Source organism: Hylaeus anthracinus, unplaced genomic scaffold (assembly GCF_026225885.1).
Source record: "Hylaeus anthracinus isolate JK02 unplaced genomic scaffold, UHH_iyHylAnth1.0_haploid 2, whole genome shotgun sequence".
In the NCBI taxonomy this organism is placed as follows: domain Eukaryota; kingdom Metazoa; phylum Arthropoda; class Insecta; order Hymenoptera; family Colletidae; genus Hylaeus; species Hylaeus anthracinus.
In genome coordinates, this window is record NW_026534838.1 from 7967722 (window position 1) to 7979955 (window position 12234).

The 12234-nt window shown below is 41.7% G+C and overlaps 1 protein-coding gene and 2 long non-coding RNA genes across 5 annotated transcripts; 2 read left to right on the forward strand and 1 right to left on the reverse strand.

Annotated features, from left to right (window-relative positions):
- The first annotated feature begins 328 nt into the window (after window positions 1-328).
- Window positions 329-3282, forward strand: LOC128892867 (uncharacterized). 3 transcript variants are annotated; one of them, XR_008461194.1, is made up of 5 exons: window positions 329-443; window positions 513-702; window positions 765-913; window positions 1583-2457; window positions 2543-3282. It is a non-coding gene; the product is annotated as an uncharacterized LOC128892867 (long non-coding RNA). The 3 variants fall into 3 exon arrangements; XR_008461193.1 differs by having other exon boundaries at window positions 747-913; window positions 1583-3282; XR_008461192.1 differs by having other exon boundaries at window positions 1583-3282.
- A 105-nt stretch (window positions 3283-3387) lies between these two features.
- Window positions 3388-9360, forward strand: LOC128892855 (neprilysin-1-like). The gene is made up of 13 exons (XM_054153456.1): window positions 3388-3518; window positions 3709-3946; window positions 4873-4911; window positions 5556-5801; window positions 6013-6221; window positions 6528-6701; window positions 6771-6982; window positions 7069-7285; window positions 7357-7539; window positions 7630-7792; window positions 8061-8377; window positions 8624-8892; window positions 9017-9360. The coding sequence occupies exons 1-13, from the start codon at window positions 3405-3407 to the stop codon at window positions 9018-9020; spliced, it is 2385 nt and encodes a 794-aa protein (XP_054009431.1). The 5' UTR covers window positions 3388-3404; the 3' UTR covers window positions 9021-9360.
- A 2308-nt stretch (window positions 9361-11668) lies between these two features.
- LOC128893005 (uncharacterized) lies at window positions 11669-12107 on the reverse strand. The gene is made up of 2 exons (XR_008461235.1): window positions 12061-12107; window positions 11669-11992 (listed from the first exon to the last, which is right to left on the reverse strand). It is a non-coding gene; the product is annotated as an uncharacterized LOC128893005 (long non-coding RNA).
- Between the last annotated feature and the right edge of the window lie 127 nt (window positions 12108-12234).

Here is a 12234-nt window from a genome sequence, read left to right on the forward strand (position 1 = left end):
ACATGTGCAGAATTCCCTTCTCGCATTTTAATATCGTCGTTCGACCGTCTTTTGTGCCTTTTAATTAATGCAACGCGCATTCTCCCGAAACGCTGTTACACCCCAGTCTGTTGAATGATTAAAGAAAAAATTGCAAATTCCATTCCCTCTCCTCGTTGTACCGTTGTACCGTTGTACCGTTGTACCGAGAAATGTGCTCGATTTCGTTTCACTTGAATGCTTGCGTACATTTTCACTCTCCTACTCGTTCAACCTCAAATCGCTACGACCAACTTACCTATACCTACGTATTTTTACAGTAAAAAAAGTCCTTATCGCGTGGGTCGATGTTAGAAGAAATTTGGTTTTGGAAAAAAAGAATTCAAGCTCAAAGATGAAAGATTCACTCTCGTTGCTATTATAATAAATTACGAAGTGAGATTCTAGAAAATGAGAGATGTTTGGTGCGTGTAATGAACTCGAGTAGTTTTATTTTTGTACGGTTAATATGTTATTGTATTCATAACAATTAGGTAGAAAGTTATCAAGTTTCATGCGTGGCTTTTCAATATACGACGATGACGTGAATTCACAATGACGGCGCATGCTTGATATCGACTTGTAGCGCAGCAACAGCTTCGTAAAACGCAGTCATAGCCGCAGCAGCAACAGCAACGTAGAATTTTACGTTGAATGGAAAAGGATATGGAAACAGTTTTAATAGTAAGAAATATAAAAAAGTGATTACTTGTTGAATAACTTTTCAGTTCGTTGAAACTTTACAGATGTTTGGATAATCTATCTTTCGGGTGGATCTCTTAAATCATCTGTTCGAATCTTGAGAGGAGAATATAACGCTAAGCTCGATATATGTATAATTTCATTGAAATCCGTTTAGCCGTTTAAATGCAATCGTGTTAACAAACATAAACGGGTATGTACCTACATGCAACAAATACACTTTATTTTGAAATAGTAAATAATTATAATGAATTCGAATAGCAAAAGAATTGCGCGTCTTGCCGCAAAGAAAATTCTTCTGAATTTCAAGGAGCAATGAAAAAGTGCAACGTCGGCGTTGCGTCGGTCGCGTCGATTTAAACCGCACCCTCTTGTTGTTTTGTACCAGTAAAGTGGATCGCAAATATTCACCGATAACATCGTGTCTCTGATGAACCGCTTGTTGCATGCACCTTGAGTAAACAAGTGTGTTTAAACTAAACTCTGTTAATATTCGACGGCCCTTTAGTTTCAAAGTGGTGGGGAACTGTTGTCAGTTTAGAGTGTGTTGCGTGTATTGGGTGAAAAATGTTTATCCAAGTTAATGTTTCGTTGAATACTTGTAAGAATTAATATTTGTTTCGATCAGCCATATTCAAACGAGGAAGAAAATTTATTTTCTGAATATAACACGAGTTACATTTCCGGATATACATATAAATGTCCTAAATACGAATTCAGGTCCTCTTTAAGAATAAATTTGCTGTACACATGTGTATACAATTGGGTATAGTTGATTTACACTTAAAATTGACGATACACCATCAAGTTGAGGAAAAAGTAGCCAATTTATCCTCACTAAATTATTTGTTTCTTTTTATAGATAACGAGTGAACACGTTCTTCGCAGATTGTGTGTAGTAAATACGGCAAGCAAAGGGAATGGGGTTTCACATGGAGATTCTCGTGGCGATACTAGGTTGAAAGGGTTTAACACTCGAGCGAGCTTATTAGCCAGTCGGAGCGTTAGTTTGAAATTTAAAGAATATGTGTTTGAAAATATTGCGAGTAGTAATTAGGTAATTATTGGTCGTACCGTGGAAAATGCAATGGAACCGAACGTGAGCAGTTATTAAAATAACTTGACGCTACATTATGTGAATTGATATACTATAAAATAGAGATATTAATAGAAAAACTGAGACATGGATCGATAATAAAACCTCGGGCAAAATATTTTCAACTTTCCACCTACTTAGGTGATTGGAACAATGCAAGCTTGCTAGCGTAAATAAACATAGACTAAACTCATCTAGTCTATAACGCAAAACCATTACCAGAAAATAATGTAACATGTCAACGACTATACACGCGTTTAATCGTCCCGAAAGTTTGACAAAGATAAAGTAAAGTATAAACTTGTACTAATAATACAAATAACGGATGAGAAATTGAGTAAGAATAAAATAATAAAAGTGGTAGGTACGGGACGAGAGATAGAAGGGTTCGATTAATGAAATTGAGTGAAAGTTGATTGGTATTATCGCGTACGTTGGTGATTTTTCGCAGTACACCTATATCGATTCGGAGGTGAAACATCGTTTCCCGTAGAAGCTGGAGATAATCGGCAAGGAGAAAATGTCCCGGACGATGGCCAGGAAAGGGGGTTGGAACGTCGAGGAGGGTGAATTCGTTGAACAAGTAAACGCGACGATGTCGACGTAGTCAAATTTCCGGTCATCGAATCGTGTCAGCTCAGGTAAATAGCAGGATGCTAATTTTTGTTTGTTTTTGGTCGTGTTATGTAGAACTGCAGAATGAATAAATAGCATAAATATACGTAGTAAAAAGGTTGGTCGGTTCGTTCGAAATAACAACAGACGCGGCGTTAATTTTACCTGTAATCCGAACCCTGCTGGCAGTCTGGCTCTGGTTATAAACAAAATCGAGGGTCGCCCGAGGGTGAGGAAAACAGAAGTGGAGGGGGAAGGGACACTGCGAGGTGGTGCGAGGCTGCGGCGAGGTGTCCGTGCGGTGATACTCGTCAGTAGCACGGCGGTCACAGATCCTTTCGGAACAAAAAGTTTGCTAATCATCGTGGCATCTTCCTTTGGTCGGTGTTTCTTCGTCAACGCGACACGAGTCGGATGGCTCGAATTCGAATCGCCTGTTTCGTCGGCGAATTAAAATCCACCTGGTAGATGAGATAAACGGGGAAGAAACGGGAGAAACGACAAGTCCAAGTGCTTCCGTGGAATTATCAAAAATCATAGCTTGGCTAAAAAAACTCCACGGACCATTACGGATGAAAGTCGACCGTCGATCTTGATCTTGAGACTCTTGACTGGTAACTCGCGAGTGAGACTAGGGAACATTTTTTTTCGGCTAGGATCGATCGATCGTTGAGCGGGCTAACTGGATTGCGCGTCCTGCTGTCCGATCGAAAAAACAGACGCGATGTCAACGTTACAATGCAACGGTCGTTGACACAGTTTGCGAATTGAGAATCTTGAGCGGAGGTTTCTGGTACCGCTGCCGCTGCTGCTGCTGCTGCTGCTGCTGCTCCAGTTGATCCAGTTGATCCAGTTGATCCAGCTCAGACGGGAACAGTGTCGAGTCGTCGCCTCGTCGGCGTCGGCGTCAGCGTCAGCGTCAGCGTCAGCGTCAGCGTCAGCGTCAGCGTCGCGTCGACTCGGGAGATCGAGAATGAAGTCCGAGGGCAACAACGGATATCTCAGGGCGGCCGTTATCATCGAGCAGAACCAAGTTTCGCCTGGATCCGTTCAGGAGGAAGCATTACCTGCATCCAATCCTATCGAGGTAAGGGTAAAAGTAAGAGTAACACGTTCCTCCTTCATTTTGAAACCATCTTCCCGAATTAGGCGACCATAACATATTCCAAATATTACTTTATTACGCGGAATAATCCATATATTTGTCTGTGTAGGCTGAAGAAACTCCTCCTCGTTGGATTTGTTTGTTTTGGTAAAGATTTCCGTGCTGGTTGCAGGTGAGCTACGGTCCCTGTGGAAACACGACGACCACGGTTCTCCACCACTCTGGAAATAGGCCGATAGGTGGAATAACAACAAGGGCCGCGACCACCACGTCGATCACGCGTAGACGAACAGGGACGACCAACAGACAGCAATTGCTGGGTGTGCTCGCTGTCACTCTCTTCGCCACTTGTCTTTTCATTCTTTTGCTGCTGGCGCTGAACACGAGTCGCGAGTGCGTACAAAAGCCACGTAAGTTGAATTAGCTATAAATTACCACGCTCAGATCGGATGATTCAGGTTTAATTAAACGGGGTTGACGAGCGTTAGCCAAACGGTACTATTGCGAAATTAGGTGTTGGAGGATAGACAACGATACAAAGCTAAGCATTAGCGTCCAAACATACAAGTATCTATCTATTTAGAACTATTGGCGTTCAATTACACGTATTATTACATGTACCACGTTGTAAAAGTAGTCAGTGGAGCGCATTGATTTTAAAGTGATCGAAACGCGGAATAAGGAGAGATCGAAAGCTGGAAAGAAAAGAGAAAGAGCGGGCTTTCGACGTCCAACACCGCACGATGGTCGTGTCGGGCGAACAGATATCGATTGGTCGAATCGAATCGAGGCTATCAAGTTTCACTCGAAAAGGCTGCGTCGACCCGTTATCTCATAGCTGTCGTACTACCGATATATCGCTCGGGATACAAATTTTTGTTAATATTTTTATAATGTAATGCTTTTAGATGTTGAAAATAAATGGTCTAAACGTTGAAAAATACAACAAGAAAGAGCATAAAAAGTAAAAGGAGCGCAACGAGCGATACATCGGACCAATTCTGCTCGGACAAAAGCAAGTAGTATCGCTCTTCGGTGGTGTAAATGCGATTCGTTTACGTATCTTTTTAAGCAGAAAGATATGCGAAACGGCCTTTTGTACAGATGGAGACAAAAACGATGATGATATACCTTTGTTTGTACAGGTGTTACAAACAAATGCTAGGAATTGGCATTGTTGCTAAAGAAAATCGGTTTTCGGTCTCACGCGCGTTCATTTTCTGGACGTTTAACAATTCCCTCCTTACTTTTCTTGCATTCGTACAGAATTTATTAGCGATCCTTACGGTGTTAACGATATTTACTATCCGTACGATTTTGTGTTTTCTTCTTTCAGGTCCTAACGTTTGCATGACGGAGGAATGTGTCGTAACAGGTAATCCCAGACTTTACTAACAATGAAAATCTTACTGACTTGCTGTTGGTATAGTTTTTAAACCGAGACAAAGGGATAGATAAAATAAAGAATTTAAACGATAGGTTGTATGTTTATTAGAAAATGTAACGATACGTCACCGCGACAAATCCAATTACTCGAGAAAAATGTTTGGCAAACGAGAAAGAAGAAGAACGTTTAACGCATAACGTATGTCTACTTTGATCGCGGATGTCCTGTACGAATCGTGGTCGGACGCTCAACTATCGACTCGCGGTCTGTATAAAGTAAAAGACCAAGAGTAACGGATATCGGCTCGTCGAATATTCGCGAGACAGTCGACGGAGAAACGTAATCGGATCAGCGAAAACTGATCGGTGGTCGGTCGGAATTGCATTTATCTCGTGATAAACGCATGGTGTGCACACGCGAGCGTAATCGGATTAACTTTTGTTGGTGGAATTACTTGTTGTACGGAAACGGGGGAACGGGCACCGGAGAGCCGCTATCGCAATTCGATTTTCGTTTCTCTCGAATTTATGTGGCAATCGAAACGAACGTTGAAATCGTAGCTGTTGAATTTTCCGTTAATACAAGTTTGGAAAGTTGAAAACTTTAATTTCTTGTTGCGAAAATGATTTCAGCGGCGAGTCTGTTATCAGCGATGGATCAAACCGCCGCACCATGCGTGGATTTCTTTCAATACGCTTGCGGTGCCTGGAACCGACAGCACGTGATACCAGAGGACAAAAGTTCCATCAATACATTCGAAGTTTTGGCCGACCAGTTGCAAGTGATTCTGAAACGCGTCCTCGAGGAACCACCGAACGCCGACGATAACGACGCCACGTTGAAGGCGAAGATGTTCTACAAATCGTGCATGGACATCCGTGGGTACAACGAAAATCCTATTTCAAACGCATGCGCTCTCTCTCTCTCTCTCTCTCTCTCTCTCTCTCTCTCTATCTATCTATCTATCTATCTATCTATCCATCTATCTATCTATCTTTTCTTCGATCTGGAAATTGTGAACCTCTATGACCTACCTACCGATGACCGATCCTACCTTTAATTTTCATCATTTTCTATTGTTGCGCGTAGGTCGCATCAGGGATATCGGCGATGCGCCCCTTAAAAAGAGTCTAGAATCCCTAGGTGGCTGGCCAGCGGTAGTCGGCGAATCTTGGAAGCCACCAGTTTATTCGATCGAAGTCCTTCTAGGTCGTCTACGCGGAGAATACAACGAGGGAGTGTTTATGGAACAATGGATTGGACCAGACGACAAAAATTCCTCAGCCAACATCCTGCAGGTGCGACGGCAAAGTAAGGCCCCCATGGTCAACGACTGGACGGTATAAGAAATGTAATTTGTAATGTACAAAGCGGGAAAAGAGAGGACAATGGGGAACTCGAGATGCTTTCGATTACTTTAAATATATAAAAATAAAATAAGAAAGAGAAAAAAAAATTGCAACCAGTTGGAATGTCGCTCCAAGTCAACTAGTCTGGAAACTCTCGGGAGACTAGAAGATGTTTGAGGAAAGCTTCGCTTATCGTTTACTCAGTTTACTGGAAGGTTAAAATTGAAAAGTTATCGAATTTGAACTTGTTCGCAGCTGGATCAGATGCAACTGGCGTTGCCAAGCAGAGACTACTACTCGAAAAGCGAAATCGAATTGAACGCTTATCATCGTTACATGACGAGCGTCGCTCTGTTACTCGGCGCCAATCCGAAAACTGCATCGGACGAGTTGAACCGTGTAATCACATTGGAGAAACAATTGGCTAACGTGAGAATAAAGTTTGAAACTTGTATTCTTATGTCCCGTACATGTTATTTATCGTATTAAACTACACAGGCGTCCTTACCGGAGGCGGATAGGCACGACACCTCCGCCATTTACCGGAAGCTGACATTGCGCCAACTGCAGCGTGAAATTCCGCAAATCGAGTGGCGCGTTTACTTGGAGGAATTCATCAGAGTTCCTATAACGGAAGAGGAGCCGATCGTGGTCTACGGTATGCAATACTTCCTGGAAATGGGCCGCATCGTACAGACGACGGATCGCAGGTAACTAAATCCCAACACCTCGAATATCTACTATGTAGTAGGTATTACGTGTATATTTGTAACGTTGAACGAACGATCGTTTACAGAACTCTACACAATTACATACTTTGGCGTCTGGTAATGTCTATAATGCCTCATATGATAGACGAGTACCAGCAAAAGAGGGTCGAATTTCGAAAGATTCTCCAAGGAATATCGAGCGAGAGAAACAGATGGGGCCAATGCGTCGAATGGACGAACAAAAAGCTAGGCATGGCTGCGGGTGCTCTCTTTATACGAGACAATTTCGATCACGATAGCAAGGTTATTTCTTTCCACTTCGCACGATTTCGTCTTCTCATTTCGTTGAATTCGAAAGATGGTTTGTTTTCTAGGAGACGGCACTCGAGATGATCCATACGATACGCGAGGCGTTCAACGAATTACTGGCAGAGAATCATTGGATGGACGATGAAACGAGAGCAGTGGCAAAAAAGAAAGCTGACTCCATGAACGAGAGAATCGGGTATCCAGAATTTCTGAAAGATCCAGTCGAATTATCAAAGGAATACGCGACGGTACGCCGTTTCAGAAATCGATCGAGATGGTTACGTTGCCAGAAAATATTGTAATACCTATTTCTTTTATTTTTCTTGTTAATTTTCTAGCTGAACATTACCGAAAACCATTTTCTCGAGAACGTGCTGGCGCTATCCAAGTACGACGCTTATCGCAATATAGAAATATTACGAAAGCCGGTTGATAGAAATAAGTGGTCCACGGAACCAGCTGTTGTGAACGCCTTCTACAATCCTAACAAAAATGACATCGGTAAATGAAACCTCGTCCGCTATCGTCTTCGCCAGCGAAACGTACACTTTTCTTTCCTTGCTTTTGTCTTTTCTTTTCTTTTTTTTGTTTTTTTTTTAAGACATCGAAAAGTTGTCCATGATATAAAAGATAGTTTCATTTCAACCGCACATGTAACACTTTTAGCATACAGGGCGCGTGATAATTAATTACATGTAATCATCCGAGGAGAAGCAGCTCGTGTATTAATTTCTTGAATGAAAGACACGTGCTACCGTTGCCGTTCTAGTCTTCCCAGCAGGAATCCTGCAGCCGCTCTTCTATTCCCAACACTTTCCCAAATCACTGAATTACGGCGGGATCGGTGTAGTGATTGGCCACGAGATCACTCATGGTTTCGATGAGAAGGGCCGTCAGTTCGATAAAGACGGAAACATGATGCAATGGTGGAACAACGCAACTATCACAGCTTTTCGGAGAAGAGCTCAGTGCATCGTGGATCAGTATTCCAGGTACAAGCTACAGGAAGTCGGTTTGTACATCAACGGAAGGATGACTCAGGGGGAGAACATCGCGGACAACGGAGGACTCAAGCAATCTTTCCGAGTAAGTCCAGTTTGAAGGAAATATGTATAGACGTGTCGCGAATTACAAGTGTGATGTGCTGCTAGGTCGTTGCATACAACTCTGTACTGTATGTATTATGGAATACTCGAACGGCAAATCACGTCGTTTTGCTAGTAATTCCGAATTAATGTCAACAGACAGACACGTATATACACGTGTACATAGATGTATACGTAGATATATAATAATGAAACGAACATCGTACTATATTCTCGTGTACTCTAGGCATACCAGAAATGGGTATCGGTTCACGGGGACGAACCTCTACTTCCTGGCGTGAACCTAACTCACGAACAGCTATTTTTTTTAAACTACGCGCAGATCTGGTGCGGCACCATGAGACGGGAAGATGCTCTAACGAAAATTCGCAGTAGCGTTCATTCACCGGGTTTTATAAGAGTTTGGGGCCCGCTCTCCAACAGCTACGACTTTGCCAAGGCCTACGATTGTCCTTTAGGCTCGCCGATGAATCCGATGCACAAGTGCAGCGTTTGGTGGGTTTATTTGCTAACTTGAGGAATTTCTTCTTTTCTTTTTTTTAACGCGTTCAATTTTTTCAAACTACGCCATGTCCACTGAATCATGTCCACTGACCATTTCTCCTTACAACGATTTCAGGTAACGTTAGCATAGTTCCAGAGAATCAAGCATTTAACTCCAAGTACAGAATATCTTGATGGGATTTCTATCGTCGTGGAAGAATTTGTTCAGCCGAAATCAACTGTTGGCCAAAATGGGACCACAGGATACTAGCTTTATTTTATTTTTAAACCTGAATCCTTGAATTACTCGTACGAAACGCGTACCCAGTGAAAAGTAAACAAATACAACTTTAACCCAGACTTAACTCAAAAAGAAATAAAAAAACAAAACTCAGAAGACAAAAAACGACTGAATGTATAAAATGCGTCTGAATTTATGAACGTATACACATATATATGTTATAAATATTAAAATAAAAATAATAACGTCTTCTCGAATAAACAGTTCTGGGGTAAGTGCCGTGCGGTTCAACACGGTCCTCTTTCCAGAAGGACAAGCCTTCCCCACTCCGTGGTCAGATCTTTCTAGAACATTTATTCTAATGTTTAATATAATATGGCAAATATATCACCAATCATAGCAATGCAACGTCAGGTTGCTTGGCCCATTCATGCGTTACCGATGGTAACGCATCGGTCATTGGATATTTGTTTTGGAGCCACCGACAATTTGCCGCCACTCGGCCCGCTCAGCTGTCTCCACCTTTCGAGAACCGGTCATTGACCGAAACAACGGCAGATCAGCTGATTCCGAAAAATCAATATATCGACCGATCGCTAACATATACATATTAATATATTAAAATTCTAAATAATATATTGTGACGTACCTCGCGTGGGCGGCCGGGAAAGCCGCTACTCGACACGCTCGGTCGCACAATTTCCACGGACGAATTTATTTGGAAGAATTGGGCGCCAGTGCCAAGTGCACTCGTCCGTTACTTTCGTCCTTCCGGCTGCTCTACGGAGAGCGAAAGTCAGGGGACGTTAAAAGGGGAAATAAACTTTGATCCGCGTACGTTTAATCGGATTTATTTATTTAATCGAAACCGACGCGGGGGAATTCCGCGGTACACACACCGTTGAGGAAAGGGTGTGGCGACTACACGCGACGCGGAATTTCCGATACAAAAAGAAAATATCCGACGAAAAGAAAACGAATACCTAACAGGCGCGACTTAACTCCATAGGAGGAGGCGACGCAAACAAATAGTCCGCCCTAGAATCAAATACAATCGAAAAAAGACTGCGTCGGGAATTAACGGTTTCGCGTTTCGAAGGAGAGGGCCCCTTCGAAACGCGGCGCGTTCTCAAACCGCGCAAGGTCACGCGGGAGATTTGCCAAACGAACGGAGGGAAGTCTAACGGAGCGTGGCCCTTCCGGGGGTCAGGGTGCCTTCGTGACGGGCAGAAAAAGTCTGCCCCGTCACAATATATATATATATGCGCATAGAATCGTAAATATAGGTATACGTAAATCACACGTATTAGTATATTTATTATTTATGCGAACGATAAAAGGGATTATTTAAAAGGAAAAAGGTAGGTAAAAATAATTACAAGCGAAATATATAACAACGAAATAAAATGTTATTCCTGTCGCAAGCATGAATCCTCAAATGAACTCGTCGAATTTGCATAAAACAGACATCTTCGTAAACTTAAAAAGTAGTTGGATTACCGCCAACGTCGCGGTTTACGTTCCTCCGAATCAGCTTACAAAAAAAAAACCTTTCGCAAAAATTTAAAAGCATATGTAATATTATAAGTAATATTTGTTACTTATATATTCGTGATAAATCGTATCCTTATCACATGTCTCATGTTGTTTCGTCCTAAATAATAAGTACAATACTTTTGACAGATATACATATAGGAGGTGTTGAATAACTCATGCCGGTTGAAAGCTGTTCGAATTTGTCATCTGTCAGTTTCGGGCACGAGGCTGACTTCGAGACGCATTATCGCATTTATCGACCACGTGTTGTTTATCAATCAAGTCATGTATAATATCAAGAATTTGCGTGTAACTACCGTTCTACTGTACCGACCCTACCCAAATTACATCGTTATTTGTTAGACGTTCCTAGATCGATTAAGATGCGTTCGAGCTAAATTTAATTTCAGTTAATATGTTAGGTTCTAGACTTTATCATACCCTAACCTTATGCGTTTGACCTAACATGAGTGAGGATATAGTGAGCCGATTAACAAAATTTTACGAATGACTTTTTATTTTTAGGTTAGACTTTTACACAGTTTGTGACTGGCCCTAGCAGATGAGTTTCGTTTGTGCCTCCAATTGACCAAGTGTCATTGTTTGAAGAATAAAACAGAATATGGAGTTCCACATTAGGTAAAACTTTACTCTACGAAGTGAAACGAGCGACCAAACGAAGAAATCTGTGGCGGTTATCGGATATCCCATGTAAACGAGGTTTGGATTGCTATCGTTGGTTTCTTTATGAAAGAAGAGAAGTAATCTAACATTTCAATTTTGCAGGGAGAAGAAAAAGATAAGTGATCGAAGGCATTAGTGGAGGTTATCGGATGGGAAATGCCAATCGAAGTTATTCCTTCTTGGGGTGGAGGTTTTTTTTTTTCTGCTAAAGATTGTGTCCGGAAGCTTGTACGAGAAGAGAAGAAGTCTGCAAAAGGTGTGTCATTTGCTGATACCATGACAAGAAACTCGTTATGGACAATAAGTGGATGTCTGCACCGATCCTGATTATTTGGAGACGAGTGCCATTGTTAGTGTAGCGTCAGTGAGATACAGTGTGCGAATCAGACTGTGAAACGTATGATACATTGGTTAACAAATGAAATTAAGACAAGTTTCTCTATGCAATTGGTGTAACTATGTATGTTTCGTCGCCTAGGTGTGAGTGAACCTTTTGCATTTAAGGCCTTTTCTTTTTTCTCTTTTGTAGTATATATCAACAACTTTAGAATGATTTCTTACCTTTGTAAAATGTAAATGCAAAGCCATATATTAGCTTGGAAGTTGTACGATTGCAATTAATTTAACATTTAATAATCAAGTTTCCTGTACCTGTCACAGAATTATATGATTAGTAATTGGAATTACATTGAAAATTAAACCTTGTAACCATTATCTACCTTGAGATTTACTGCATCAAGGTAGATAGTCACAAGTCACTTTTTTTTTTTTTAATCTTTAAGACAACACCCTGTACCCTGTTAGTACACCCTTTGATAGAAGCATGTATTAGTACGTTGCAGGGTCAGGTCTGGGTTGGGTCTGGGTTGGGTCTGGGTTGGGTCTGGGTTGGG

Excerpts from the sequence above, each read along its gene's own strand:
- LOC128892855 (XM_054153456.1), top strand. The coding sequence starts at position 3,405 with ATGAAGTCCGAGGGCAACAACGGATATCTCAGGGCGGCCGTTATCATC. Across the intron at positions 3,519-3,708 it reads CTGCATCCAATCCTATCGAG|GTGAGCTACGGTCCCTGTGG; the intron begins GTAAGGGTAAAA and ends TGCTGGTTGCAG. Across the intron at positions 6,983-7,068 it reads GTACAGACGACGGATCGCAG|AACTCTACACAATTACATAC; the intron begins GTAACTAAATCC and ends GATCGTTTACAG.